Source organism: Aspergillus lentulus (assembly GCF_001445615.1).
Source record: "Aspergillus lentulus DNA, contig: Alt01, strain: IFM 54703, whole genome shotgun sequence".
NCBI classification, from domain to species: domain Eukaryota; kingdom Fungi; phylum Ascomycota; class Eurotiomycetes; order Eurotiales; family Aspergillaceae; genus Aspergillus; species Aspergillus lentulus.
Genome location: NW_028322123.1, coordinates 2,998,530 through 3,024,996, shown reverse-complemented (window position 1 = coordinate 3,024,996; position 26,467 = coordinate 2,998,530). Strand labels below are relative to the sequence as shown.

Genomic DNA, 26,467 nt, shown 5'->3' with positions numbered 1-26,467 from the left:
GGCAAGCTCTTTTGTGTGTCTTAAGTCTGGGCGGGATATTTGGAGTGTTCATATTCATTCAAACCAGATAAGAGTCAGCAGCTAGGTCATGCTTACCAAACCCTCAGTACAATACCAATAGCTTTCTGGCGATGAGAGCAACTAATAACTCTTCCTCTATTGGCTTCCAAGTCAAAGTTCTTTTCAAGTTGACCAACCCTATTTGCTGCGTCTAACGATAGTCAGACCCCAGCTTCGGGACTTTGGTAAAACAGCAGAGCATTGTTGGCCGAGAGACAAAGAGCTCCAGTGATACTGGGGCAAGAACATGCAACGATCCTCTACGACAGCCTGTCAGCACTACAGGCGATTAGGAATCCACGGAACAAGTCAGGGCATGGCAGCCTCAGCATTGGAAGCGCGAGGTTCCCCTCCGCCTCCAATGAAACTTGGGGACACAGTGACGAGCCTGGAAGTGATACAGCAGACAAGCTAGCCAAGCCGAAGTTAGCCCAGCCAAAATGCACCCTTTCTGCCGCTTTTCTTCGAAAGGAAGTGCGGCCATCTTCGCTAGATCAACACGAGGTTGCCAGCCGTCCATACCCCGACGATTATACGACCTGTTGCCACGAAACTGTGCCTACCTGGGTACTTACCCAACTGTGGGGTGGCCACTGCTGACTGGTACCTACGGTGAGCCTTATGGATTGCAAGAGATTGAATAATGTGAAGTCCTCTATCCATCGATTTAGCTGACAGGTGCTCAACACTGCCTATCCACTCTGGACTCCATTTCCCTACTCAATCTCGTGCTCGCTCAATTCTTGCAGACTATATAGTGTGATTTCGTTGACGACAGTCCCGAGATCTTTGATGCCTCCAGCACGCAAGCAAAGAAAAATTTCCACGCATGACATGACCACTATTACTTAGCTTCATTTCCATTTCTCTCCAATATGGTGGCGCCGTATCGTATTGATTCTGCTTCTGCTGGCTTTTCCGCTGTGTTGCATCCAACAGTAAGCTTATTGTTTGTATTCACACTGTTGCGGGTTAGCTGTGCCAACTCATCATCCCTTCCCTAGAGTATTTTACAAGCAACTCGCTAGAGTCATTCCACTAGTTAGTTAACATAGCCGCTGTTGCACATCATTTGGTATTGGGTCTCCATATTGGGCAAGCGTTATAGGAAAGAGTGACGAAAGTGCAAACTTGTACTTCATGATGGCAAAGAATGGTAATTAAATGAATATTTGATCCTTGGAGAAGCCTGTGTTGAAGTAAATACAATGGCCACAAGTTTTGAGAGATAATCAGTCTATAGTGTCTACCAAAGTAGTTTATATCTGTTACAAGCTGAGCCCGTGAGAGGCCATAGACATCCCATATCGGGATTCCTTGGTATCAGAGAAGTCAAGGAACCCCAATCCTGAAGGATTTGAGAGTGAGACGATGATCAGATCCAGCCCAGTGGCTATGTATACGGAGTACGTACCGCTCTAGGCGGGCAATAATCCCTATTTGTCAGGCTCAGCCCTGCTTGCTGGAATTCAAGGTCTGTCAAGGCCCTATCTACCATACATGAACATATGTCACAAATAACAAATGTTTAGTTTCACTATCAACCTACCTATGAAAATCCTTCTAGTAAGTACGCAAGTCACATTACAGGCGTTGTAATCCAGTTGATGATAAAGATCTCAATATCTGTTGACATACGTACCTCACTGCTGCAGGCACTAAGTACACTTACTGTACACCTTATCTTAGCTTTCCTGCCTTTACTCAGCACATGCTCAAGAGAGCTCTCTAATCAGCATTCACAAATCTAGGAGGTCGGTTTGTACTATGTACACCTTAGCCATCGCATCATGTCGGATGTAACGGGATAGATCTGCATTGTGCCCGCACTGGTGCTCAGCCACTGGATATTTCTGTAAATAGAGATCCTGAGGCGGGTTGTATGGGTCTCGTATACGATGAATGGAATGGTGGAGCGGTGACGTATCGGAAACATCCTGGAGTTGACGTGTATCCCGATCCTGAAGGATGTTGGGCGTCTATTTTAGCTGTCATAGCCCCTATAGGAGGATACTTCCGCTATCAAGGTACTGCGGAGCTCCAGAGACAGAGGAAGGGGTGGATATAACGATCAGGAATCCAGTAGATTCCTAACTCAGAGTGGGCCGTCACTACCACGACTTCTGTCATCCTGTCAGATGTTTTCACACGATCATTTGAAGACATGTGAGCACGGACATGTGTGTCAACCATGATCCTTCAAACCATGCCATGACCTCAAGCCATTAACGGACTGCCTCGGATCCTCTGACCCCAAGTGTTTGCATAGCCCTTGATATCTGAGCCATCATCATTATGCTGACGCTGGATGACTGACGGCGGACAGATGTTCTTCAAATGAGAGTCGATATTTGGGATGTGGGGTTGGCTTTACTGGTTGAAGGATGTACAGAGGCTAGATATTCCAAACCCCTATAGTTAAGTAGGTGCTGGAATATTTGCTGTACATTGAAACCAAGCTGCATTGGGTGCTAATGTTTATACATTTTGACCATGTCATCTGAACTATGCCTTAAGGAAATGATAATAAAAGGTATTTGCTGATTTGCCTTTGTACATTCATGAATAGGTAGAGGGATTTTGTGTGTATGTCAGATGGTTTCTTGTACAGAATGAATTGGCTTATAAAAGAACTTGTGCAGATTGAATGGCGCTCAGACGATGAGCACTTCGTCTTGGTCTGTTCCATCCTCTTCCTCGGATACGAACTTCTTCTTCCAGTCGTACCAGAACTCGTAGCTCATTACGGTATGATCATCGTACATCAACAGCAGCCGATATCGACGCGAGGGATTCCAGCCTCGCCAATGCTCCTCTGGCTGATAGGCCCGGGTCGCTCTAGCGTGGCACTCAGGCAGCGTGGATGGGTATTGTTGTTCACGCTCTGTCGGAGATTGTCTCAGCCCGGGCCCTGAAGGAAACGTCGGAGCGTATATCTTTCTCGAATCACCCTTGATATTGGAGGATGAAGTGGAGGTATTGCTCCTGTCGTGATTCACATCTTTAAATCGGAAATGCAATTCTTTGCCGTCATCCACGTCGCGAGGGATATAAGGCACATCGGGAGGCATCTCAAAACCCTGAATGGGGCCGACGCTCATGCCTAACAGGGGCACTAACGGACGCTCGCCGAACTTTTCCTGATTCTCGAATGGGACTATCCAATCGACTCTAAATGACAGACCGGTTTCTTCTGATTGCGTGAGAGCTATCACGGCCGCACGACCTTTCTGGGATGCCGCGACGACTATGCCGTGCTCGGGAATGCATTTGACCATATTAAATCGATCACACGCCCGTATGGAGACTATCGGTCTGGTAAAAACCTGTCGAAGCGGCGCTCCACATACAACACTGGGTTGTGGCGCTAGAGGGTGAGGAAGCAGACGGATGTCTGTCTGCGAAAAATGAAGAATTGGGAAATAAAATCGAAAGAGAGCTGGAATCAGTAGCAACGTTTGTCAGCATGCCCATGATGCCCGCTGTTACGGAATGGAAAGAACCTGATCTACATACCATCCGAGCCCGAGTATGCAGGCAGTCCAGTGTCTGAAATTGCATCGCTATCGGAGGAACGATCCTCAGCGTCATCCATCTCCTCATCAGTCTCGTCGCTGTCTTCTCCCTGGTTGTCCTCGTCGATATCCGAGTAATCTAGATCGTTGTCAAAATATTCTTCGGCACCCGGGATGTCGCCACCTAAGGCTTCCAACAGTGCAAACTGAAGAAACTCCGCGGTTGTCAGAGGCCCTTGTCCACGATGACGCCGAAGATTGACGGTTGCGTCGTGGAACCTGTCTGTGTTCCCATTGTCGCCAGATCCGACAGCATCCTGGTTCGAAGCTCTCTGGCTTGGGTCCGAATTCGTATCTGACTCACTACCTTCATCCTCAGCAGCCGAACCGTCCGCAGCATGGTCATCAAGGCTGTCAGCTGCCTCTGAGGGATGATTGGCTTCACCAGCATCCGAGTCTGAAGAGTCGCTGTACTTCCGGGGATGACCTTTGGGCCTTGTCGAATAGGCCTGTTTATGAGGGTCATTACTGATGCGACAGTCCGCTCCAAAGATGTCAGGCAAAACTGATTGATCAGGCTCAGACCTGACTGCGGGAGGAAAGTAGTTGTAAAGATGTGAAGCATCTGGTATACGATTGCTCAATCTCGTAATGTCGAGAACGACCTGGCGGCGCTTCTTGCGACGCAACGGCTGGCCGCCAAAGGCCTCTTCTGTAGACTTGACTGGCTGAAAGGTGCGTGGGTCAAGGGCGAGGACGGCCCAGCCTCTTTCAGTGCTGTTTAAATTAGCATAAGTTGTCATTCAATATCAAGGATATCTGTCTCTTACTCATTACGCAAAGTCTCGGGAAACGACCTAACGGTAGATTCGTTGAAGTGATAGACGTTGAATGGGCCCAGGCTTTCCCAGATTTTCCACACAAGAAGCTTGTTGTCAATGTCAGTACTGACCATCCAGGTTCCATTGGGATCAAGATCGCAGTTATAGAACCCGACAGACGGTATGTTTGAAAAGTGCCCAGTGTAAGTAAGCTTGATGTTTCTTGTCCGATGCTTGTCCGGCATGAGTCGTTGCAATTGCGCAAATTGCTCATTACCCCTAACGTCCAACCAGGTTTGATCGTAGTCCGTGAAATCGGGTTCATTCTCCAGCTCATCGCTACCATCTTTAGATGGAGGATTTACCAGCGCAAATGCGAAGACAGTGACGAGACCTGTGTTTGCGCTTACAGCGATAAGCCGCGCAAATTTATGTATAGCCAAGCCCCAGGCGCTCGCCTGCACGTACTCAACGAAGAATGGGTCCACCTGGGAACCGTCAAGCGGGCGTTTGTCGTTTTCCTTGTTTTCTGCGGCGCGCTTCAGCGCTGAGAAAATTGCCTCGACTCGGTAACCGCAGATGTTACCCGAGTCAGTGACGAGCAGTAACACTTCCTCGCGGCCGAGATCATCCACGAGAAGGTTGTTGATGGCATGAGGGAAGCTTGGCGATATATAGCCACTGCTATGGGGCTCCTTCATAACAGGAGTAATGATCATTTCAGGCTGGGAGCCAAGCATCTGAAACGAGCCAGCAGGCTCCCATACATAGATTTGATGGCTGTAGGCCACGAACAGCAAGTTACGACGCTGAGAAAGTGCGGTCTATACATATATCAGCATAGAGTTCCTGCTTGTACACAAAATGAAGTTAACTGACCAAATTATTCCGCCAAGTTGCGGTCTGGGGAGGTATAGAGTCCGACCTGCGACAGTGTCAGTGTCCTTCAGAGAATCTGGACATAGAGCAGAACTTGGACATACACCGGAAACTAAGAAAAGTAGTCAGCCAGTATCAGTCGAGGAGCAACTGCGCTACACACCCTGTGTGATCCCTTTTCGACATTCAGCGGTCGGAGATGTAGGCCGTCTCTTGGGCGAAACCTCGGCCCCGAAGGTTCCCCATCAGGACCGCTGCGAGACGCCATATTTGGTAAATTACAGTGGTTTTCACTGACAGGAGAGTGCCAGAAAAAAAGGGTTTCACAATTCTATCGAGCTCCTGAAAGATACGGAAGCAGAGTGGACGACTCAAGACGGTGAGAAGGGGAGGAGAGATGATAGTATTATCAAGCCATTAATATGAGGGGTATATGTACCAGACTGAAAACAACATCATCGAACCGCCCGGTTATATCGCATTAATACATCAAATAGATGTATATGAGGCATGTCTTGATTGTAGAAAGCGACGATCGTCCAAAGCCGCCTTATGGAATTGACTGGGTTGTTAGATGATATACTTCGTCCTCTTGTGGTAATCAATGAGGTCAGACAACATTTCTTGATGCCTCAGGCGTACATGCGCACGTGCCATGTGCCCCCTTCAGTGAGCTGATCACCAAGTCTCCATCTGTTGACGAACGACCACCACCGAGCTTTTTGCAAACGGGATAAAGCCAAGATGGATCTTGTCGCAGGTGTTCGTAAAGAAGGCAGCCGGTAAGCACTCCCTGAAATTTCTCCTTACCCCTGTATTTACTCTATGGATATTGACTGTAATAGCGGCGGCCGCGGCGAGTTTAAATGGTCTGAAGTGAAGGACTCGGCGCATCGCGAGAATTACCTCGGCCATTCTCTTATGGCCCCCGTCGGTCGCTGGCAACAAGGTCGAGATTTACAATGGTATGCCAAGGGCGAGACAACCGCGGAAGAGCAGGCCCGAAGGGATCGTGAGGAGCTACAGCGGGTCAAACAAGCAGAGGAGGAAGCCATGGCACGAGCCTTGGGGCTACCCCTACCAGCGTCGAGTGGGAATGCCAATGCAAACCTTACACCTCTAGGCGGAAGGGAGACGGAGCCTGCGGTCCAGGATCCAGCTGATAGGAAGAGGGAACGGAGAAGTGAACGGAGTTGGAGTCCAGGAAGGCATCGTATACGGGATCGCGAGAGCAACAAAGACAGAGACAGAGACAGAGACAGAGACAGAGACAGAGACAGAGACCACAGACACCACAGACACCACAGGCATCACGAAGAGCGCGAACGTCATCATCGAAGCCACCGTCACCGATCGAGATCCCGGTCTCGTGATCGCGAACGCCGGAGAAGGCGAACGAGTTCGCGGTCCACGAGCAGGGTAAGGGCCGAGGAAGATGGTCACCGCAGACAGAGAGAAGACCATCGTCGAAGACATCCAAGGGAACATGACTCCGATCATCATCGACGCCGGTGAGTTTTTTTGACTGCATCATATTTATGATTATTTTGCACATGGAGTTGGGCGCTGGGAGGCAAATGTTAGTGTACAGGTGTTTCGATTCCCTCTAGTATATCAATATATTCAAGGATCTTCTGTGATAATTCTACAACTCGTCATGGCCTCTCTGCTTGTTGGCAGACAGGTCAGGCATTGACATGAGCTTCACTACCATGCTGGTCCACCCTGTGAAGTGTTGCGTGCGCTGCCCCTTTCCGGTTTCAGGGTTGTACTGTTCCCAGGCGAATCCCGTCTCCTTCCATTGTCTGAAGACGTTTTCGACCAAGTTTTTCCGCAAGCTCGAGTACATCTCACGGGCCTGTTCCTGATGAGGACCAGATGTTGTTGCAATGTCCTAGTTGGCACAGTCAGTCTATCTGTACGACCCGATATTTCAGATAATGGCTCTACTCACGTAAAGATTCTTGACCACCAAATAGTTGATGGGCATCCAGATCGGGCTTCTCCAATAATTCTCGGCAGTGCCGTAGAACTCGTCTTTCTTGCTCAAGCTGCGGATACCGTAATCGCTCCAAAGCTCTTCTGGATCCCTAATTAAATCCAGAACAGCCTTAAGTCGAGGACTATCAGGGCCCAGCATGCCGGTCAAGAACGGGAAGAGGGAGACATAGCCCTTGTGACAAACATGGACACTTTCCTCGAATTCGTCGATGGTGGCGTCGCAGTACGTCTGCGCCTCATCATCCCAATGAAGATCGTCGATGTTACGCTCAATCGCCGTTTCGTACCCTCTGAATTCTTCCACATCCTCGGTCTCGCCGACAAACTCAGCGATACGTCGCATGGCACGAGTCATCATTCCCATCCAGCTAATCAAATCGACATGCAGCTCGCCTGGATGGGGAGGCTGCGGGCGAGGATAATCATCAAGTCCCGAAGTGAGGATATGCTGGACGGACCTTCCTCGCCAGCGGTATGCTTCTTTCGTGGAAAACGCTTCCCGGTCGTACGACTTGATATCTCCCTTTTGGGTAGTCCTGTACCAGAAGTAATGCCGCTTCAGCAGCGGATAGATCGATCGGATGAATGTCTCGCCCAGTTCCGGCTTTTGCAAATAGGTCATACGCAGACCGTCCAGTACGCCCTGTTCACCGATTGTTTGAGAAGAGGCGCCCTTGCTAGCCTCCAGCTTATCCAGAAAAGCCTCCAATACCATGAACAAAGTCGGTGGGTTGGCGTAATGAGGATACTGTACCGTAAATTCCGGTGGCACCTTGCTACGGGCTTCGGCACCAAGGATTTGCTCTCGAGCGATCCAGCCATCCTCATCCATCAGATTCAGCCAGCTCTTCACAATTTCGAGCCTTCACTGAGTTAGTAGGCCAGTTCATCAAACGGATATTGGAGAATAGGGGAATAGGCTAGGTAAATCGAGCAACATACGCGAGGTCAATGTCCCAGTCAATCACAGGTATCAGGTGGAATCCCTCATCCCATAGGAATCCTCTGGGGAAAAAGGGGCGAGACGGTACACAAGTGAAGAGGTCCTTGGGCCCTTCACGAACAGGTTGAGCTCGCGCCCTGGCCTCGGCCGTCTCCTCCCAGAAACCTTCATTTTCTTCATCGTACTCTGGTGCTGCAGAGCGGTCAACAACATCATCTCCATGGAAAAAGCCAATGCCGCCAATGAGATTTGACAGCATCGCCTTGGAGAACTCAGTGTACTCCGCAGTATCGAAAGGAGACTGCGGTGGAAGGACTTTGTTGAAGCGTTCAGAGAACGATTCGGATGCGCTGGATATCTCTTCGCTCAGCTTGTCGGCTACATCCCTTTGATTAGTATGTCCGTTTGATCATGCAGCGAGGCCAAGAGAAGGAGGATCTTACACGTCACGGGATCTGGAGAAGACCCAGAATTGAACAGGATATCGAACTGGAAATTGTAAGCCATGTACCGACGAGTAAATGGTAAACAATACCTCAAAAGCGCCCTTGAACACCTTCTGAATGAGGTGAATGTTCCCGTCGCCAGGCACATTTTTGATCGTAAAAACTTGCGCTGGAGGAGGAGGATTCTCCTGACCAAATCTCTGTATCATCTCATTGACTTCTGACTTCATCTGCGCGAAAAGAACCGCTGTAGAATACGTCAGCGCCAATTTCACATGACAGAGCAATTCCTCGGGGGGCTAAGCCTACGTTTCACCTGCCAGAGATTTTCAGGTGCAATGGTAGAGCTGGAAACCAGAGCCCGATCCAGCGGCTTGTCCTCGTAGGACGGGTGCCCATGTTCAGGATGCTCATTGGTTTCAGGACCAGCAGTCACATCGATCGAGAAGTCTCCAAGATCGGTTGTATATCCTGTCAATTTCACGTCCCCTTCATACCCAAGAGGACCAGATTCCGTCGCAACACCCAGGTTACCCAGCCCCTCCAACGTAGCATAAAAGACGATCGATGTAGGCTGGTCGGGGGATCCGTCTTCGCGCGGGACACCTTTCACTCTGGCAGCCCAGCTGCCGCCATGTTGTCCACCAGGGACCTTAATGAAGTCGATTGTCAAGTCCAAGGAGTTTCCGGTATCATGGATTGTCTGCCGGCCGCCTTTTCTGATATCGTACTCGTCCCAGCCATAGCCAGCCATGCCCTCATTCTGCTCGCAAGTATGTCTAAAGTCTTCGAATAGCGGTCAGTACTCAATGCAAATCAATCGCCCTCTAAATTCACTAAGGGTGCTGCAAACATACTGGCTTGCGCGGTGGCATAATCGTCCACCTTAGCCCACATCAACCCGGCGGACAGACTATTTGCGATGCGAGGGCGGACACCAAAATAGAGATTGGACTTGTAGGGACCCCATAATAACGAGTCGTTGTTGGCCTTTGCTGTCTCTGCGGTCAGGACAGATAAATCGTCTGCGGCGGAGGCTTGACCAGCGGAGACCACGACATGATAGAGAAAGGGCGCGAGAAGCAAATGTAAGTTCGGGAAATGCATATCTAGGAATTCATCGGAGAAAAAGTAGAAACCTCAAGATTCGGCATGAAATTATAACATGGAGACCTTGCAATTGGAATGGTTCTCAACTCTATGGAGTACCTATGATCTGTCCTAAAGCGGAGAGCTTCTGGCTTCCGCTCCACGTGGCCCAAGCTCCTATACCAAGTCCCAACTGTCCGTCTTCTACCCCGTATCTACTTGAGCAATCGAAGATTGAGCGGAGATGATGAGGCACAAATTATTTCCAGACAAGGCTATACCAAAAATGACATGATTCTAGTCTATATACAGCTTTCAAAGAAAGTTCCTCGGATCTAGAGACCCGATCTTGGCGCTCTTTGCATCGCCATCAAAGACAAATTCGCTGATAAGCTTTCCGGTCCCGGGAGCGTTTTGGATACCCCAGCAGGTGTGTCCAGCGGCAAGATAGAGCCCTTTAGTGCCAGTGTGGCCGATCAAGGGACCTCCCCGTACGGTGACGTTGGGCAAGTAGCAAGCTTGCCGTGCGCAAACCTGTCCATCCCGAAGCTCATCGGATATGCTTCCCACTTGGTCGATGATGTCCTGGCATCGTTTCTGATCCACTTCAACGTCTGCTGTGGTCTTTGGAAGCGGGACAACCTGGTCACCCTCGCCACAAGCGTATACCGTCTCATCGGGCCGGGCGTAGATCTCAGGGGACACGACTGTTGGGCGTGAGGGCTTCGAGGGGTCGAAGTTGGCGGGTATTTCAATGTTCGTAAATAGAGTATGAGCGCTCACCGGCTTGGTTGGTCGGATGACAACACTGTGCGCGCGCATTGCCGATATGGGAGCTTCCGGCATGACCGTTCGTGTCCAGGGACCAGCGGCAATAATGACGTCCGTCGCCGAGATTGTGCGCGACTCTCCGGACTCCTTATCATCGTATGTGACTGACTCCACGGCATCACCTGCGTAGCTAATGTTTGTCACTGATCCCAATTTGATCTCTGCGCCTTTCTCCTCGGCAAGCTTTGCGATTGATGTGGTGAAGAGGTAAGGGTGAACTTGGGCGGTTTCGCCAGGGTCGCTCATGCTCTCATAGCCTCTGATCAGTTGGGGATCAATCCAATCAAGATCATGCGGAAATTTGGCTTTCCGTAGTTTCGCAATAGCAGCCTCACTCCGCTTTTGAAGGGATAATGAGCTTCCCGTGTCCTTCTCGCTGGCATCCTTCTTCTCATGAAGAGGACGGCCTTTCACAACAATCTGTCCACAGCCAACTTCTCTATAGCCCCATCTCTCTTTACCGTTGTGTTCCTTGGCCAGATCGGCGTGCAGCTTGTAGCTCAGAGGAACTATACTGCTTGGATATGCCCATAGCGCCAGCAGTCCCCCAGCTTTGCCCGATGCACCACCCGCAATTTCTGTCGCCTCGGTCAAAGTCACTTTATGGCGCGATGGATCGTATGAGGGGTGTCTTGTCAGATAATATGCCGAACAGCATCCAATGATACCACCCCCTTTAGGAGTATCTTATCAGCTTTGCATGCCTCATAATGTGTGCGGGGTAGTTCGGATTGGAAGTAGATCATAGTTCATACATACCGACGATAACAATTTCACGACGCTCACTCGAAGTCGACATCTTACGTTGCAGAAACAATCTGGTTTGTAGAAACCTTATGGAAGCCACACTTACGGAAGTAGTTGTTGGTATGCGTTATTAGACGCTCTCCGGATGGGAGGTGTGGGGAATATAAAAAGCGGCTACATATGGCATTCTTCGTCCCTATGACGCAAGAGTTCAACAAGTACCTTTTACACTCTTAGGGCTATCTCCGGGGCGCATGTCAATGATTCCTGGGAAATCATACAACAGCTAGCCTACAGACAGCCACAACCACAATTAGCCTGCCTAAGAACCAGCCGGAAAATGCTGTACTGGTATGGGATGGCTCTGGGGTTGTGCTATTTGTTACGTTCGGGGATTTGGCGGCTATAGTGCGGCATTGTATCGGGATGATTGTTTTGTTGAGCTGAGAAGGATGTTCAGGCTTCTCTTTCTTCCAAAAAATTGGAGATATCTTGCATTGTACATTGGGTAATTGACAGAATATGTTCACACAGGTACAGCTTTTTTCAAACAGACACAAAACACGCAATGCTATGAACAAAATGTCATGAACAAAATGTCGCTAATCATATATATATATGCATCACATCATTATTTGACAAATGCATGCAAGAAGATGTTGTCTCGTAAAGGCGGTTGGGCATTATCGTGATAGTTCATGGTTAGATTATAGTCGTCAAGAATGCCTGATTGTTGTGTGGAGTATATCAGGCAATCAGAAGTCGTCATCCAATTCGTCACTGTCCCATTCATCCTCACGATCATTTTGAACCAGATCCAAAAACCTCTGGAGGCCTGGCCGATGGATTCGTCCTGGTCGAGGCGGCTGAACTGCAGCTTGCCCGTCATGTTGCCGAGGACGCGCTCGCACCTCAGCTATCGCTCGCGCCTGAGCCTGCCTCTCTGCGGCTGCTGCCCTGCCTGCTGCATCCAGAACATTCGCATCATTGCCACGATTCCGATGACCATGACCACCTGCAGCTTGGTTGACTTGCGGTGGCACCGGTGCAGGCGGCGGAGGTCGCCTTCGGTGTGCGATCTCATCTTCACGGAACTCCAGGACAGGAGCACCTTCGTCATCACTCGGTTCGTCAAAATCGACCAGATCATTAGGTATTCGGTGGAGAGCCTCCGGACCCTCGGGGTCAATGCCATCTCCTCCCTCCAAATCCCACAATCGATTATAACACTGGCTGTTGATGTCGTTGAAGTGCCGGTAAGGGTTGTCTTCAGAGAGCCAGCTCGAACAAAGATAGCAGAAGTGGGTACTGCACTTGAAACATATCATATGGTTGCAGCCCATGCGTTTCTGACAGGGTGCATCGCATGTTGGGCAAGGTGACGTGTAAAGCCTTAGGTACTCCTCTGTCGCTTTCTCTTCGGCTGACAGCTCCGCCTCCCGCCGAGGGAAGCACCGCACCAACTCACCATGCCAACCTTTCTTACATACGCTGCAGAAGGCATAGTTGCAATCTTCACAGATGGCAACACGATCCGCCATTGGCGGCAGTTGGGCCTCATCTCCGTTCGGATCAAACGCAAAGCCGTCCTCCTCGTCAGACAAGTCAACGTCATCTGACATGGGATCGATGGGCTTCGGATGCTTCTTCGACCGAGCTGCACCCTGGCACCACTGTCGAGGGCAGTAAACTGTCGACTTGTCAGACTCGAGCTTCTTCTTTCGTTTCAGAAAGACATAGCGCTGGACTGTCTCTTGGTCCAATGGTATCTGAAGCAGCTCGCTCGGACTAAGAGTTCGATCGTGCTTCTTGCGCTTTTTCAACTGGTTCCCCGTCTCGGGTATACCGTTTTTCTCCTTGCCGCAATCGGGTGCCAGACATTTGACGCTGTCAACATCTCCCTCTGTGATACAACTGTTGTAGAAGTCTTGCAGGCATGAAACACAGAAAACATGGGAACAAAACAGAAGGCGGTGGCAAACTGATCCCTTCTTGGGCTCGAGGCAAACCCCGCATTCGAAGGTCTCTTGTTCGAACTTTTCCCGCTCTGCCTTGTTGTTGAAATCCAGCAATGCTATTTTTATGTCACGGGGAAGTCTCACTTCCTGGTCAGCCGTGTCGCTGACGCTAAAAGCTGTCTCTGCCAATTGCTGGAGGTGATCAATATACGTATACACAACGAGATCCCTCCCACATTCTTCCCACAGACGGTTGCCATCCTCCGTGAGGCGCAAGATGATCGAGTGCGGGAGCCATGGTGGATTTGTCTCGAGCCTGAAAATGGGCGCCTTTTCAGAAGGGTAACCTTCTGGGAGATCAATCTCAAGACTGAGAGGCGGCAGGTGCGAGAGGGTATGGACATCCCGTCCGTCGTCCTTGGTTGCAAATCCGAGTCCGACATCGCTGGCATCGAGGGAAGTAGGAGGAGTCAACACCTCTGGGAATCCAGCGTCTAATTGCTGCTCGAAGCAGACAGGTAAGGGTGTTGAAGGCTTGACCGGTATATCCAAAGAGGCCCTGAAGGGAAAGGCTGGATCTATTTTGATTTCAGGGTAGATGGCAGCGATGGAGGACAGCTCGACTGAGCGTTCATCCTCCGACAAAAAGTCAGACCCCGTCATGGCGAACAAGACTCAGAAAGGAAAAGAATGCAGATTTGTTGATGGAGATTATCGAGATAAGAGGTTATATCGGGTGGCGAGGCGGAGTTTGGACGGAGTTATTCCAAACCCAACCATAGTATAAAATCGGAAGCTCGTGCCGTCTATGACATTCTGCGACGCAATGATCGACTGGAAAATAGAAAGTAGTTTATATTGACGATCAATGTAGAAGATATACCAGGGGTCGGGGAGAGTAACGTGGTGCCGGAGACTTGTTGAGACCTATCCGAGTCCATGCATTAGTACAAGAGGCCCAAGGTAGCTTGAAAACGAGTGGTGGCGGTCGAGAAGACGACCATGGACGGATTCTACCTACCCCTCAGGTACAATAAGCTCGTTGGATGATCACAATTGCCTATGAAGGTAACAGACCCATCAAGCAAAGAGACCGATATGAAGTGAAAGCGAGTTCTTGAACTGTATGCAGTTTCCTAGAGAAAGTTGTCGGAGTAGGTGAGTGAGAGAACAAAATTTCGCGATGATAACGTGGGGGAAAGTGCGTCATGATTTGATTATAGAGATAAGAAACCGAGTAATGAGAGATGGAGACTGGTCTTGTACCTGAGACAGCAGAGGAGCTCCGAAGAAGCAAGAGGAGGAAAGGAGCAAAGAACAGAGACTGCGTGAGTCATGAAAAGGACTTGATAAAAATAAGCGATTGCAATGGGCCGCAAAACGGTTGTTGTTTTGTTGCTGCCCAGGCGCTGCTCTCACTTCCGCGCAGGTGTATGGTTCTTATAATTTATCTACTTTGCTAAAAGATATTGACTGCCATCTTGAATGATTGCCACAAATAAGAAGTACTTGTTTACTTTTTACCTTCTTTTTTCCGTTTGATTTCTGATATTTCGTGGGCTTATCTTCGACTTATTATCTGATGTTAATTTCCCCTCCCCCTCATTCCCGGTGCTGCTTTTGATGTTCCTCAGCGGGATCTCGTTCATGTGATAAAAGTGGTTAAAGCAGCGCCCATGCACGGCCACGGTTATCGCTCTTTATCGGACCCATCGAGTACAACCACTGTGCTCCATGTTTCTATGAATGTCGACCAGCATTGGAAATGCTTGAAGAATAAATTACGCTGTAATTCCCAGGCGACGGCGGGATCTTTGATACGTACCGCACTGCACACTCTCCTCATGATGTATGCCAGTTGACGATCATCGGTCGAGATTCCTATCAGTTATCAACAGCTTAAGGGGTGCAGTGCAGGTGCTTACACCATTCTTCCAAATAGATAGTCAAGCTGCCTATCTATTGTATATACCTACGAGACAATATGGAAGAAACACCGCTGGCATCGCTGTCGTTAACCCACGTTCATTATGTGAGTTTCTGTTCCGAAAGGACTCAGTCACTACCGGCGATCTCGAGCAGACCTTTGATACTGACTTCCATACTTCATGTTCATAGAACCCCGAAGACCCGCTATCCTTCCTTTCTGCCTGGCTCGCCCTTGTACCCCAAGCACTATGCGTAGCCTACGTGACCCTTATCTGGGCTTCAAGGGAAGTGGAGGTAATTTTCATGTTTGCTGGCCAAATGGGTTGTGAGGCATTCAATTTTGCCCTCAAGCGAATTATCAAAGAGGAAAGGCCAAAACGTATGTGATAAAAGCAGAAGATGCACAGGCCGACTTACTTAGGCTAGTAACTGACCTTATTCAGAAATGCTGGGGAAAGGCTACGGGATGCCGTCGTCCCATGCCCAATTCGTTACATATTTCGCTGTTTACCTGACTCTGTTCCTTCTCGTACGGCATGTTCCAACCGCTCCAAAGCCTGATACGACATCCTATTTCCTCATGCGGGTGGCGCTGGCTGCCGGAGTGTGTCTCGGGGCTGGCGCGGTGGCCACCAGCCGCATCTATTTGAACTATCATACTCCAAAACAGGTGCTAGCAGGATGCGCTGCTGGCGTCTTGTGTGCGGTATCCTGGTATGTGGCTACGAGCTTTTTGCGGACGATGGGTTATGTCGATCGGGTATTAGATCTGGGAATATCTCAATTCTTGAGACTTCGAGACTTAGTGGTAGGTCAGGATCTCGCAGAAGCCGGATGGCTGCAATGGGAAAGGCAGCGAAAGTTGAAGCGGCGAGGTCACAGTGATCAACCGTCGGCCAAATTTGATTGAATATCGGAGACTTCATGGACCTACTGTTATAGCAGGTCCATCGTCCATGTATGGGTTTCTTTATGATACCCTAGCTTTCAGTGTCCTCGCTGAAAAAGATAGAAATGGATTTTATCTTAGGCACTGAGTGAATCTGAAATATCTTAAAACTGATGGAGATATACTTCCCACGTTAATACCAATCCTGCTTTTGCCGTGTCCGGATTAACCTGCAACTGCATGCTTGTAGATAGTCCTTCGCAAGCAGAAAAGTCATTAGCATCTCTTGATCTTACTCGAGCCACGTCCTGGTTTAGAAAGTTGGCCAGTCTTTCAAAGTGTATAGGATCACGTGACACAGCCAGCGGCGGGTGCGCGTAGACAGTCCACCGCCATCTCAACTGCTTCGTCGCTATGCGCAGAGGTGGAATTCTGCAGGATGAATCTTGAGGACTGATAGTGATGCTTGACCGTTTGAATTTTCCCAGACATTTTCCTCAGTGGAAGACTTAGGCTTCTATCCGTATTCCTTTCCCTCCCCCTCATCTTTTCATTTTAGTTTGCTTGGAGATACCATGATAGTATGGCTGTCCAGTAACATTTTCCGTCTTTGTCCCAAGCCATTTCCTCGAAACATTGAGACCACTTTTGGAGTTCAATGATCGATGATTCTATTGCGTCTTCTGAACCCACAATGCAGGAACATCATATTGTCAAGGCCGACGAGGTCGATCAAACAGGAACCGACATCGCAACTGTGTCAGATGATCAGTTGATGGAAGAGGTCGCGCAAGGCCTGCGACAAGAACAGGCTTTAAAAGCGACGTCTTCTGAACCAAATGAGTTGCAAGAGCAAAGACCCAAACCATCGAGACGTCCAGAACTGCGTCGGGACGTATCAGCTCCGCCGCCTCCTATACAGCCTCCGCCTCCTGCCCCGGTGCAGCAACTGCCGGACAGGCCGCCGGACTCGTTGAGCCTGGCTCAATTAAAGCAAATAGTTCAGGACATGCCCAAGGCCGATCAACCTGCGTATGCATTTGAGTACGCTGACTCTCAGCCTCTTGCGGAAGAAATCGAAGAATGGTTCCAATACAGTGAGTTTGATCGAATCATGCTCCTTGGCATGAAGTCTACATTTGAGCAAAAGTGGGCTTCTTTCTGTGAGAAGCAGTCTGCAGTTCCCAATCGGCTGCCTTGGCTTGATGCCCCTCATGACTTACGCAAATCTTTCATCGAACAAATAATCAATGGGCTACCGGATCGAGACATTTCTGCTCGTACCGAAGCGTTAGAGGTTATTTGCTATGTATTGACTGGTATCTGGGGTAGTACTGCTGGAAAAGCAATCCCTGACTACCCAGAAGATCTGCCCCCGCAGGCAGTCGCAGATACACCCAAATCAAAATCACTGCAAATCATATGGATGCAGAGAAATGCTGAGCTTGTCAATGAGTGTTCAGGACTTGGTCCATTGCTCAATTGTCTGTGCAAAGCTCTTGAGAAGAATCGGAACTCACCCAATCCCGATTTGGACGGTCTGGACTCGAACTTGGATTCCGCAAATGTCGCTGCGTCAGAACATGAAGTGAACCTTGTGCTTACGGCTTTATACATAGTCGTAGAGATTGGCCGAAGGCAAGAGAAAAATGATTCTCAAAATGTTCCCCTGCGCGATGCGCTCATGGGCTTGAAGCCTAACTTGCCAGTCTTTCTTGTCGAAGTCATCGCACGACTGCGGTGGGACGATTCAGCAAACATTCCGCTCACGCGGATCATTCTCCTTTTTTGGAAGTGTCTTCTCCTCTTCTTTGGTGGAAGCGATAGCTTGAAGAAAGCCAAGGAAGAGCTGGAGCCGCGAATGGAGGCACGAGAAAACTCTCCCAACAGGAGGACACCATTTCTGACTGCTTCCCCCCTGGATTACCACCTGTTCCGGCAAGAGATCACATCAAAATATCCTGCTTACAACCCCCCGCTACCTGTCGTTCCTCTGGAGCTTGAAAATAACTCTATCCTCCCTCCTCTTCCTCAGCATCCTAGCCGCACCAGTTCATCTACCGGCCTCTTTTCCGGAGTAGGTCCGTCTGTGGCTGGTGGAAACGGCTCTATCCTCCATCAGTCTGTCCACATCGCTACACCGGCTCCATCTCCTCCACCATCACCTATAGGGCCCGGTGGTAAAGCAGGCAAGAAGCAGAATTACCAGACGAACCAGAACTTTCCTTTTATGTATCCCCCGTTGGATGATTCGAGCAATGATATCGGCGGAAGGGGCAGCACTGAACGGCAAGATGCTCTCGTGGGAAAGCGATGGGAGGGAAGCGATGTACCGGCGTCAATCATTGAAGCCGGAAAGCTCTTCTCGACTCATGTTAAGATGACTAGAGCGATGCGCCAGCTGTGGGAAGAAAGAGAGCGTTTCATGAAATATGACCGCGGCTGGTACCTTGACGAGAACTCAGCTGGCTCAGACGAGGATCCCTCTGGTGAACTTGCTGAGGACTTGCAAGACCTGGCTTTAGAGGAGAGAAGAAAGTCGAGTCACAGTTGGGTTCCACAAAGGGAAACCGATAATGATGACATACAGCGCCGACTAGATGCTGTTGAATCGTTCTACGTACGTGTTCCCGCCTTTTTAACATGGCTGACATACTCATGCGTGGATAGTCCCAAGTATTGGTGCACCTACAGTCGATCACGATCGTCTTCTTGAAGATCATTTTGACCAATGTCAGTGCTATGGTCAATCAAGCGAATGGTCAAAATGGACATGCCATGAGGTACGTAGCGGACAGTCTATTGACAAACAAACGAAGAACAAGAAATGGCTGACTGGACGGTTAGTGATGGCTACGGGGCCGCCAATGGGTTTCCAGCTGCTCCCAACAGCTTCTCGGATAGTTTTAATGCCGATGCTGCTATTGAGGAGCTTGACAACATCCGCCTGCGAGAAATTACAGGGAAGGCTATATCGGGATCTTTATTGCTCATGTTGAAGTGGTTCAAGAGATCTCGTAAGTTCCAAGTTCGAGGCCTATGTGAAATTGTTTCTAACGGGGTGTAGATATATTAAAGTTTGAGTATATGACGCAGCTTTTGCTCGATTCGAACTATTTACCCCTGATTCTAAAGATGTTCGCGCATCAAGACATCGACCAGGCTATAGCACAGAAGAACGACCGTGAAGAACTAGGGTAGGCGCTCGTCAATTACTGATCACGGTTAAGACACTAACTCTGAGCAGTTTCTTTCACTTTTGTCATGTTCATTCCGATCAACCGCCGAATTCAGCCGATAATTCAGACGAGGACTCGTCACCGAGTGAAGATGAAGCTGTCCCCCCGCCTATTCTTCGGCACCGCCGTGACACGGATCCTGGCACCTCCTCAGTACGACCGTCGTCTCCCCAGGAAGCTCTCCCTGAACTGGTAGAAGGCCCTCATCGTCCTGAAGTTGACGAGCTGGGATTTCCGACTGCTCCTCCGCCGAAAGAGCCCATCACGGTGTTCTCGTTTCGGAACTTCTTCTCTGCCATCAATTACCTTCACATCATGCAGAAGATAACGCGGGACAAAGCACACAGATGTCTGCTACTCGTTCAATACAAGTCCAGCACGATCTTACGAAAGGGGCTCAAGATTCCTGACCCGCACCTGCGATTCTACACCCTGAAGTTGTTCAAATCTCAGGTGCCCTACTGTGGCCGCAAATGGCGCCAGAGCAACATGCGTGTCATCACTGCGATTTATCTATACTGCCGCCCGGAGCTACGGGATGACTGGCTTGCTGGTTCGGATATTGATGCTGAAGTGGAGGAGGCATTGCCCCTCGAACAAGCACTCAGGGGGCTGACACACTGGTGGCACCTACGTCGATACAAGGATGTTATGGGCGGCGAAGAGGGTGCGTCCATGATGGAAGAAGAGCGGGACTTCTTTGTACGCGAGCTGGAATCTATGGGTTGGGGGTTTGCCGGCGAGGAAATGATGAATGAGGAGGCGGAAATGGCTGCCAATGGGGCCATGATGAATGGGACGGAATGGGATGGTGGGCCGCTACAGATGGAAGGATGGTGATGTAAATATCTTTTAGCGTTGATCTCAACATATTGCCGCTGCATTTTGTTGAAACGGCCGGCATCACTTGCATATAGCATACTGGCGCATCTGAGTATCAGCTGGCTGTGGTAAACACAGGAACAAATAATAGATCAGTTGATAACGATAAGCCGGCAATCGATAAGCGCCGACCACGTGACCCCTTGCTACCCGCAACTTTTTTTTTCCTTGCGGAGAAAATCAGCTTTCGATCCATCAGGTCAACAGAAAACTATCATACCTCCGAACAGGCTGGGCAGGTCAATCCGGTGTACATAGCAGCCGGGATCAAACATCATGTCCTCCGACGAGATTGTCTGGCAGGTTATCAACCAGCAGTTCTGCTCCTACAAGCTCAAGTGAGTGAAACCCTGTGCTCGTCGAATTCGCCGCCCGCGAAAAACAAAATCTCAGCGATGAAATTTACGCACGTACTAATACCGCACGATCTAGGACAACCAAAGGCCAGAACTTCTGCCGCAATGAATACAATGTCAGCGGTCTCTGCAATCGGCAGTCCTGCCCGCTGGCCAACTCCCGGTACGCTACCGTGCGGTCGGATCCAGAGACCGGCGCCATGTACCTGTACATGAAGACGATCGAACGAGCCCACATGCCCAGCAAGCTCTGGGAGCGGATCAGATTGTCGTCCAGCTACGCCAAGGCGCTCGAGCAGCTCGACGAGCGGCTGATCTATTGGCCGAAGTTTCTTATTCATAAGTGCAAGCAGCGTCTCACGCGGCTGACGCAGGTGGCTATTCGGGTGCGGAAAATTGCGAAGGAGGAAGAGCGGCTGGGTGAGAAGATTGTGCCGAAGTTGGCGCCGAAGATCCGGCGGAGGGAGGAGACGAGAGAGCGCAAGGCTGAGTCTGCTGCCAAGGTTGAGCGAGCGATTGAGCGTGAGTTGATTGAGCGGTTGCGGAGCGGCGCGTACGGTGACCGGCCGCTTAATGTTGAGGAGGGGATCTGGAAGAAGGTCCTGCGCGGTCTGGAGCGCACTGGTGAGGGTGAGCGGGATGAGGATCTTGATGACGGTGAAGTGATTGAGGATGAAGAGGAAGAGGGCGTTGGTGAGGTGGAGTATGTCAGTGATCTTGAGGACGACGAGGATCTCGAGGATATCGAGGACTGGTTGGGTGGAGACTCGGCCGACGACTCGAGTGATTACGATGATGACGAGGATGAAGACAGTGATGAGGAGAGCGGCTCAGAGGAGGCGTCCAGCGATGAGGAGGTCAAGAAGCCCAAGCCTGGGGCCAAGAGAAAGCGTGCTGCTCCACAAGCGAAGCCCCGGAAGAAGGGTCCTCGGGTCGAAATCGAATACGAAACCGAAGGAGCAGGCAAGGAGAGCATCCTGGCTTAAATTGGGTCATACCCTTGGAGGAATTGAAGGATATAGAAGAAAAAGTAATTTGTTTGAGCTACATTCACGGCGTTTCGGTTTTTCCTCACAACTTACTCCTGCGATCGGGGCTTGTCATACCCAGTCATTGCATCTACTTGTTTAACGACTGATTTTGAAGCTTCAAGAGAATATTTTGTTCGACAACATGTACAGAGCCTAGGAGATTATCAGAATATGCATCATGTCTTGTCAGAATATCTGCCAGTGTAAAGTATGTTAGTAGCGTTAAGTGATTTCTCCACGGCCGGGGATTCACGTGCGGCGGTAACTGGATCCGCTGTTGAAACACGCCAGCGCAGAGACACGGGAATCTATCTCATCGCAAGAGACCACAGCTGCTCTACCTCTTGGTTTCTATGGACTTCGAGGCTTCAATCCTGCTGTCGATGATTTAAGTTCATGCAATCCCCCATTATCCTGAACCTGCACATTAACTTCAGTCCCCCGTGCCGCCGAGCTTAATTAATCCTTCCATCCTCTCCCTCCGAATAGCTTCCGACCCCGCCACCGTGCAATTTGGACCTTCCTTCGCGGCCGGTTAGCTTCTGCACATATTCGTCCGGCATTCAAATCACAGAATAATGACCTCCTATTTCTCTTCGATTACCTCGTCGTCAGCGATCTCCAACATTAGCACGCGACTCAACTCCCTCCGCCGTGCCATCACTTCCGGAGACGAGGCCGACGACCCAGAAAACGAAGACTGCTCTCACATCTCCAACGTCCTACGTGCCTACTACACAGAGAAAGGCCGGCCCTTTCCATCATGGCTCCCTCCGGACCCTAAAGCTCCAGCACCCGCCCCTTCCCGCACCATCGCAACCACTCAGATCCAGCCAGGCGCCTACGGACACGGTTCAGCGGTCACAACCTCAGGTCCGGGACGCGGTGGCGGGCTGAGCGATCTATGGGGAGACTCGGGAGCTTCTCAACAGCCACCAGCGTCACAAACGGCCAGTCTGCGACGAGGACGTCTGGCACCCGGGAGCGCAGGCGCCCCGCTGTCGACGGTGCACAGCGCTCCCTCTGGCTCAGTGGTGACACCTCCCTCGGGATCACCCACACCGTCGACTGCGCATCAGTCCGGGGCACGACCTCTCCCCAGTCAACGAGCGGGATCATATCAGACAATCGCATCCGGCCAAGCCTCTCTTGAGCGGGCTGCGTCTGCGCAGGAGAGACTCCGAGCGCGCTTACATGGAGGGCGCTCGCCTAGCCCGGCCCAGACTCCTCCGGGCGGCAGTCGGCCGGGGTCACCGTATTACGGGGGAGGGGCGGATCCGAGTGTGCGAAAGCCGGTTGGGATGCCGGGACGGCGGTAAGAGGGAGGGGAGGGAGGGGAATTGGAGGTGTTACCCTCAACGGCCACTGAATGAAGTTGTTATGTCTTGATATTACTACTAATTTTGAGTCCACGCCCGAGACGGACATCGCTGGATGGTGTCTGTCTAAGCTCTGGATCGTGAAGAAGTCTGTACACAGCGTTAGGCCATTTTGCTTGTTTCTGTACCATCTCTTCACATCGTCAAATAATATTTCTATTCGAATCTATTTACAATTCCCTGTCTCGTTCTGAAAGCTTTGAAAAAGGGTCATAAGACTGCTCAGTAATCCGTACCTATACTGTCGCCAGTGCCTGTTTTGGCACGTGACCTTAGCGAGTCCCCCACGGGCTGAATTGTTCCTTGGTTGTTCCTCTCATGGTCTGACCTTCTGGGACACCACACTAAGCCTTTTGGCGCGGATCTTGAACCCACCACGGCGAATGAAAGTCTCGGCTGCATTTCGAGGGCAAGTACTGCCTTTCTTGGCTGATGCGTCTCGGGTTGTGTCCGTCTTGGTGGCGTTCAACGAGCAATCAGCATCCCGGTAGAGCCGGTACTTGACCGGTCGATTTGGTTCAGCAATTGGACACTTTCGGGATCGACGAGCATTAAATGCCTCATTCGCATTAGCTAACTGGCAACACTCGGAGTTTAGACCACGGACAGGTGATGCAATTGGATGGAATTCCACCGAAGTGTCGCCGACAGTTCGGGATGACTGCGTGGTGCAATGCACGAGTGGGAGGTCAAGATCTGGCTCTGACTGGCTATGGGTGTGCCTGGGGGTTGCACTTCATGAATCGAGTTTTCTAGTCGCGTCCTGAGTCGTCCACAGTCCACTTGTTTTCTCCAGATCTCCACACCAACCGGCTCTTTGCCTCCACGGGGATTCGTCTCGTTCCCCAACCTTTGCTACTTCAAGCCTCCGCATTCTTTTGCACTATTGTCAAAGTATGTAGATGGCGCTCATTGAGTTCATCGAGTTGAGTTTATGGCTGCTAGGTGAAAACGACCGAGAGGAGGGGGAAGACTGACTCAAATTGCCTCGAGAATGAGCACCACACCACCACGTCAATTGGTCATTGGCCGTGATCGTGATCATCATTCCTTAAGCTTCGGCCATTCCCCCCCACCGTGCCAGAAATGCTGGCTTGCTGTTGTAAGCCTGTTGAATTCGGAGTAACCTGTTCCATCGGTTACGCTACCCTTTTTTTCCCTCCTGGTTTCTTTCTGTCCCCACTTCCCCGTTAAAGTCTTGTCCCGCTTGTTTCCTGCCCTAAACCCGTGATGACCGTCCCTCCGCGGCCCAGGACTGTACCCCGGGATGCCGTGCCCGTATAAATATCCCCCGGGTTTCTTCTTCCCCTTTCCCTCGTTTTAATCATTCTTCTCTCCGACATCCTTTCTACAGGCGGTTGTCCTCTTCCTAACTAGAAGACTGTGTCTTTGTAGGGAACGGCAGGTCCTCCCCTCTTCTCTTTATACTTTGGGTAAAGCCTTCCATCGGTGAAGGTCTTTTGTACACTACCTACTGCCTCCGGCTACCTCTCAATACACTACTTCTATAATCATTCTCCTGCGTTGCCCGTCATGGCTGTCAAAGACGTCGAGGTTCCTCTCGACGACCACAAGGAGGTCGCCGAAGAGATGGATGATATTCGAAATGATCCCAAGTCCGAGGCTTTCAACGAAGCTGCCATGGATGCTGAGCTCCAGCAACTGGAAGTACAGCTCGGCAGCATCAAGAAGTCTCGGCTTGAGCTCACTTTCGCCAACCCCGCTTACTTCACTTATGTTCTGGTGGCCTTTGCATCTATGGGTGGTCTACTCTCTGGTCTGGATCAGTCGTTGATCAGTGGTGCGAACCTAACCATGCCCATCGCTTTGCATCTGTCCTCCTCGCAAGCTAGTCTGGTCAACGCCGGTATGCCCCTCGGTGCCGTCGGCGGTGCCCTGATCCTTGGTCCCTGCAACGAGTACCTTGGTCGGCGCATGGCCATCATTGTCTCCTGCATCCTGTACACTATTGGTGCTGGACTGGAAGCCGGTGCCATCAACTTTGGCATGATGTTTGGCGGCCGTTTCGTCCTTGGCATGGGTGTCGGTCTTGAGGGTGGTACTGTCCCTGTCTACGTCGCCGAGTCTGGTATGCTTCCTCCTTTCGCTTCGATCTTTGGCGAGCATGGGTACTGACTGATATCTAGTGCCCGGTAAGATCCGTGGTAACCTGGTCTCTTTGTATCAGTTAAACATTGCCTTCGGTGAAGTCCTCGGCTATGCGGTGGCCGCCATGTTCTTTGGTGTCGCCGGCGACTGGCGCTTCATTCTCGGCTCTTCCCTGGTCTTCTCGACCATCCTTCTGGTTGGCATGCTGTTCATGCCTGAGAGTCCCCGTTACCTGATGCACAAGGGAAGACCGGTCGAGGCGTATGGCGTATGGAAGCGTATTCGTGGCTTCGACGCTTACGAGTCCAAGGAGGAATTCCTGGGCATGCGCCAAGCTGTCGCCGCTGAGAACGAGGAACAAGCCAGCACCAAGAAGTGGGCTTGGCTGGACTTCTTCACCAACCCCCGGGCTCGCCGCGCCATGATCTACGCCAACATCATGGTTTTCCTCGGTCAATTCACGGGTGTGAACGCAGTTATGTACTACATGGGCGTCCTGATGACGAAGATTGGCTTCGACGACCGTACCAGTGTCTATATGTCGCTCGTTGGAGGTGGAGCCCTCTTAATCGGTACTATTCCTGCAGTGCTGTACATGGAGCGGTTCGGCCGACGCTACTGGGCCAACGTTATGCTTCCTGGTTTCTTCATCGGTCTTGTGCTCGTGGGAGCTGGCTACACCGTCGACTACAAGACCTATCCTGCCACGGCTGAGGGTCTCTATTTGACCGGTATCATCCTTTACATGGGCTTCTTCGGCTCCTATGCCTGCTTGACATGGGTCATCCCCGCCGAGGTCTTCCCCACTTATCTCCGTAGTTACGGCATGACCACTGCGGACGCCAACCTCTTCCTGTGCTCCTTCATCGTCACCTACAACTTTACTGCGATGATGAACTCGATGACTCGGATCGGTCTCACTCTCGGTTTCTACGGAGGTATCGCCGTCCTGGGTTGGTTCTACCAGATCCTCTTCATGCCCGAGACCAAGAACAAGTCCCTCGAAGAGATTGACGAGCTCTTCTCCAAGCCTACCTCGGTTATTGTCAAGCAGAACATCAAGAGCACCGTCGAGATCATGCGCGACCTGTCTCACTTGCGCTTCAGAAAGGTCTTTAGTCCTAGTCCTAGACTTTAGATAGGGTCTATGATTATGTCCCTATGAGAGTGTTATATTGTTATGCCTGCATTATATGCATGTCATGAGTTTTAGATGATGATGATGGGATATGTGTTCAAATTGTATATATATATACATTAGCTTACATCAAGCTATAGGAATCATAAATTATTCCTCGCTTTCCTACATCGGCTCCTTGTCTCCTTGGTAGTATCTTAGTGTTTCGTAGGGTATGAATGAATG

The 26,467-nt window shown here is 50.5% G+C and overlaps 10 protein-coding genes across 10 annotated transcripts; 6 read left to right on the top strand and 4 right to left on the bottom strand.

The window, feature by feature from the left end:
* Positions 1–2,714: 2,714 nt before the first annotated feature.
* On the bottom strand, positions 2,715–5,543 carry ALT_0934 (uncharacterized protein; the record flags this gene model as incomplete). The annotated part of the gene is made up of 6 exons (XM_033558735.2): positions 2,715–3,499; positions 3,577–4,352; positions 4,406–5,220; positions 5,276–5,321; positions 5,380–5,387; positions 5,439–5,543. The coding sequence occupies 6 exons, from the start codon at positions 5,541–5,543 to the stop codon at positions 2,715–2,717; spliced, it is 2,535 nt and encodes an 844-aa protein (XP_033414626.2).
* A 476-nt stretch (positions 5,544–6,019) lies between these two features.
* ALT_0933 (MMtag domain-containing protein) lies at positions 6,020–6,698 on the top strand (the record flags this gene model as incomplete). Its single annotated transcript, XM_089599063.1, has 3 exons — positions 6,020–6,057; positions 6,121–6,458; positions 6,520–6,698. 3 exons carry the CDS (start codon positions 6,020–6,022, stop codon positions 6,696–6,698), a joined length of 555 nt encoding a protein of 184 aa, XP_089456727.1.
* A 222-nt stretch (positions 6,699–6,920) lies between these two features.
* cwh41 (mannosyl-oligosaccharide glucosidase) lies at positions 6,921–9,772 on the bottom strand (the record flags this gene model as incomplete). Its single annotated transcript, XM_033558737.2, has 7 exons — positions 6,921–7,169; positions 7,230–8,139; positions 8,219–8,597; positions 8,663–8,708; positions 8,755–8,912; positions 8,975–9,451; positions 9,523–9,772. 7 exons carry the CDS (start codon positions 9,770–9,772, stop codon positions 6,921–6,923), a joined length of 2,469 nt encoding a protein of 822 aa, XP_033414628.2.
* A 297-nt stretch (positions 9,773–10,069) lies between these two features.
* On the bottom strand, positions 10,070–11,384 carry ALT_0931 (NAD(P)/FAD-dependent oxidoreductase; the record flags this gene model as incomplete). Its single annotated transcript, XM_033558738.2, has 2 exons — positions 10,070–11,259; positions 11,345–11,384. 2 exons carry the CDS (start codon positions 11,382–11,384, stop codon positions 10,070–10,072), a joined length of 1,230 nt encoding a protein of 409 aa, XP_033414629.2.
* A 703-nt stretch (positions 11,385–12,087) lies between these two features.
* Positions 12,088–13,953, bottom strand: ALT_0930 (RBR-type E3 ubiquitin transferase; the record flags this gene model as incomplete). The annotated part of the gene is made up of 1 exon (XM_033558739.2): positions 12,088–13,953. The coding sequence occupies one exon, from the start codon at positions 13,951–13,953 to the stop codon at positions 12,088–12,090; it is 1,866 nt and encodes a 621-aa protein (XP_033414630.2).
* A 1,321-nt stretch (positions 13,954–15,274) lies between these two features.
* On the top strand, positions 15,275–16,129 carry ALT_0929 (phosphatase PAP2 family protein; the record flags this gene model as incomplete). Its single annotated transcript, XM_033558740.1, has 3 exons — positions 15,275–15,322; positions 15,409–15,598; positions 15,663–16,129. 3 exons carry the CDS (start codon positions 15,275–15,277, stop codon positions 16,127–16,129), a joined length of 705 nt encoding a protein of 234 aa, XP_033414631.1.
* A 673-nt stretch (positions 16,130–16,802) lies between these two features.
* On the top strand, positions 16,803–20,187 carry ALT_0928 (FAR11/STRIP family protein; the record flags this gene model as incomplete). Its single annotated transcript, XM_033558741.2, has 5 exons — positions 16,803–18,728; positions 18,779–18,891; positions 18,956–19,125; positions 19,176–19,305; positions 19,356–20,187. 5 exons carry the CDS (start codon positions 16,803–16,805, stop codon positions 20,185–20,187), a joined length of 3,171 nt encoding a protein of 1,056 aa, XP_033414632.2.
* Positions 20,188–20,505: 318 nt separating this feature from the next.
* ALT_0927 (ribosome biosynthesis protein MAK16) lies at positions 20,506–21,571 on the top strand (the record flags this gene model as incomplete). The annotated part of the gene is made up of 2 exons (XM_033558742.2): positions 20,506–20,567; positions 20,662–21,571. 2 exons carry the CDS (start codon positions 20,506–20,508, stop codon positions 21,569–21,571), a joined length of 972 nt encoding a protein of 323 aa, XP_033414633.2.
* A 623-nt stretch (positions 21,572–22,194) lies between these two features.
* Positions 22,195–22,935, top strand: ALT_0926 (uncharacterized protein; the record flags this gene model as incomplete). The annotated part of the gene is made up of 1 exon (XM_033558743.1): positions 22,195–22,935. The coding sequence occupies one exon, from the start codon at positions 22,195–22,197 to the stop codon at positions 22,933–22,935; it is 741 nt and encodes a 246-aa protein (XP_033414634.1).
* Positions 22,936–24,528: 1,593 nt separating this feature from the next.
* ALT_0925 (putative MFS sugar transporter) lies at positions 24,529–26,242 on the top strand (the record flags this gene model as incomplete). The annotated part of the gene is made up of 2 exons (XM_033558744.1): positions 24,529–25,084; positions 25,143–26,242. The coding sequence occupies 2 exons, from the start codon at positions 24,529–24,531 to the stop codon at positions 26,240–26,242; spliced, it is 1,656 nt and encodes a 551-aa protein (XP_033414635.1).
* Between the last annotated feature and the right edge of the window lie 225 nt (positions 26,243–26,467).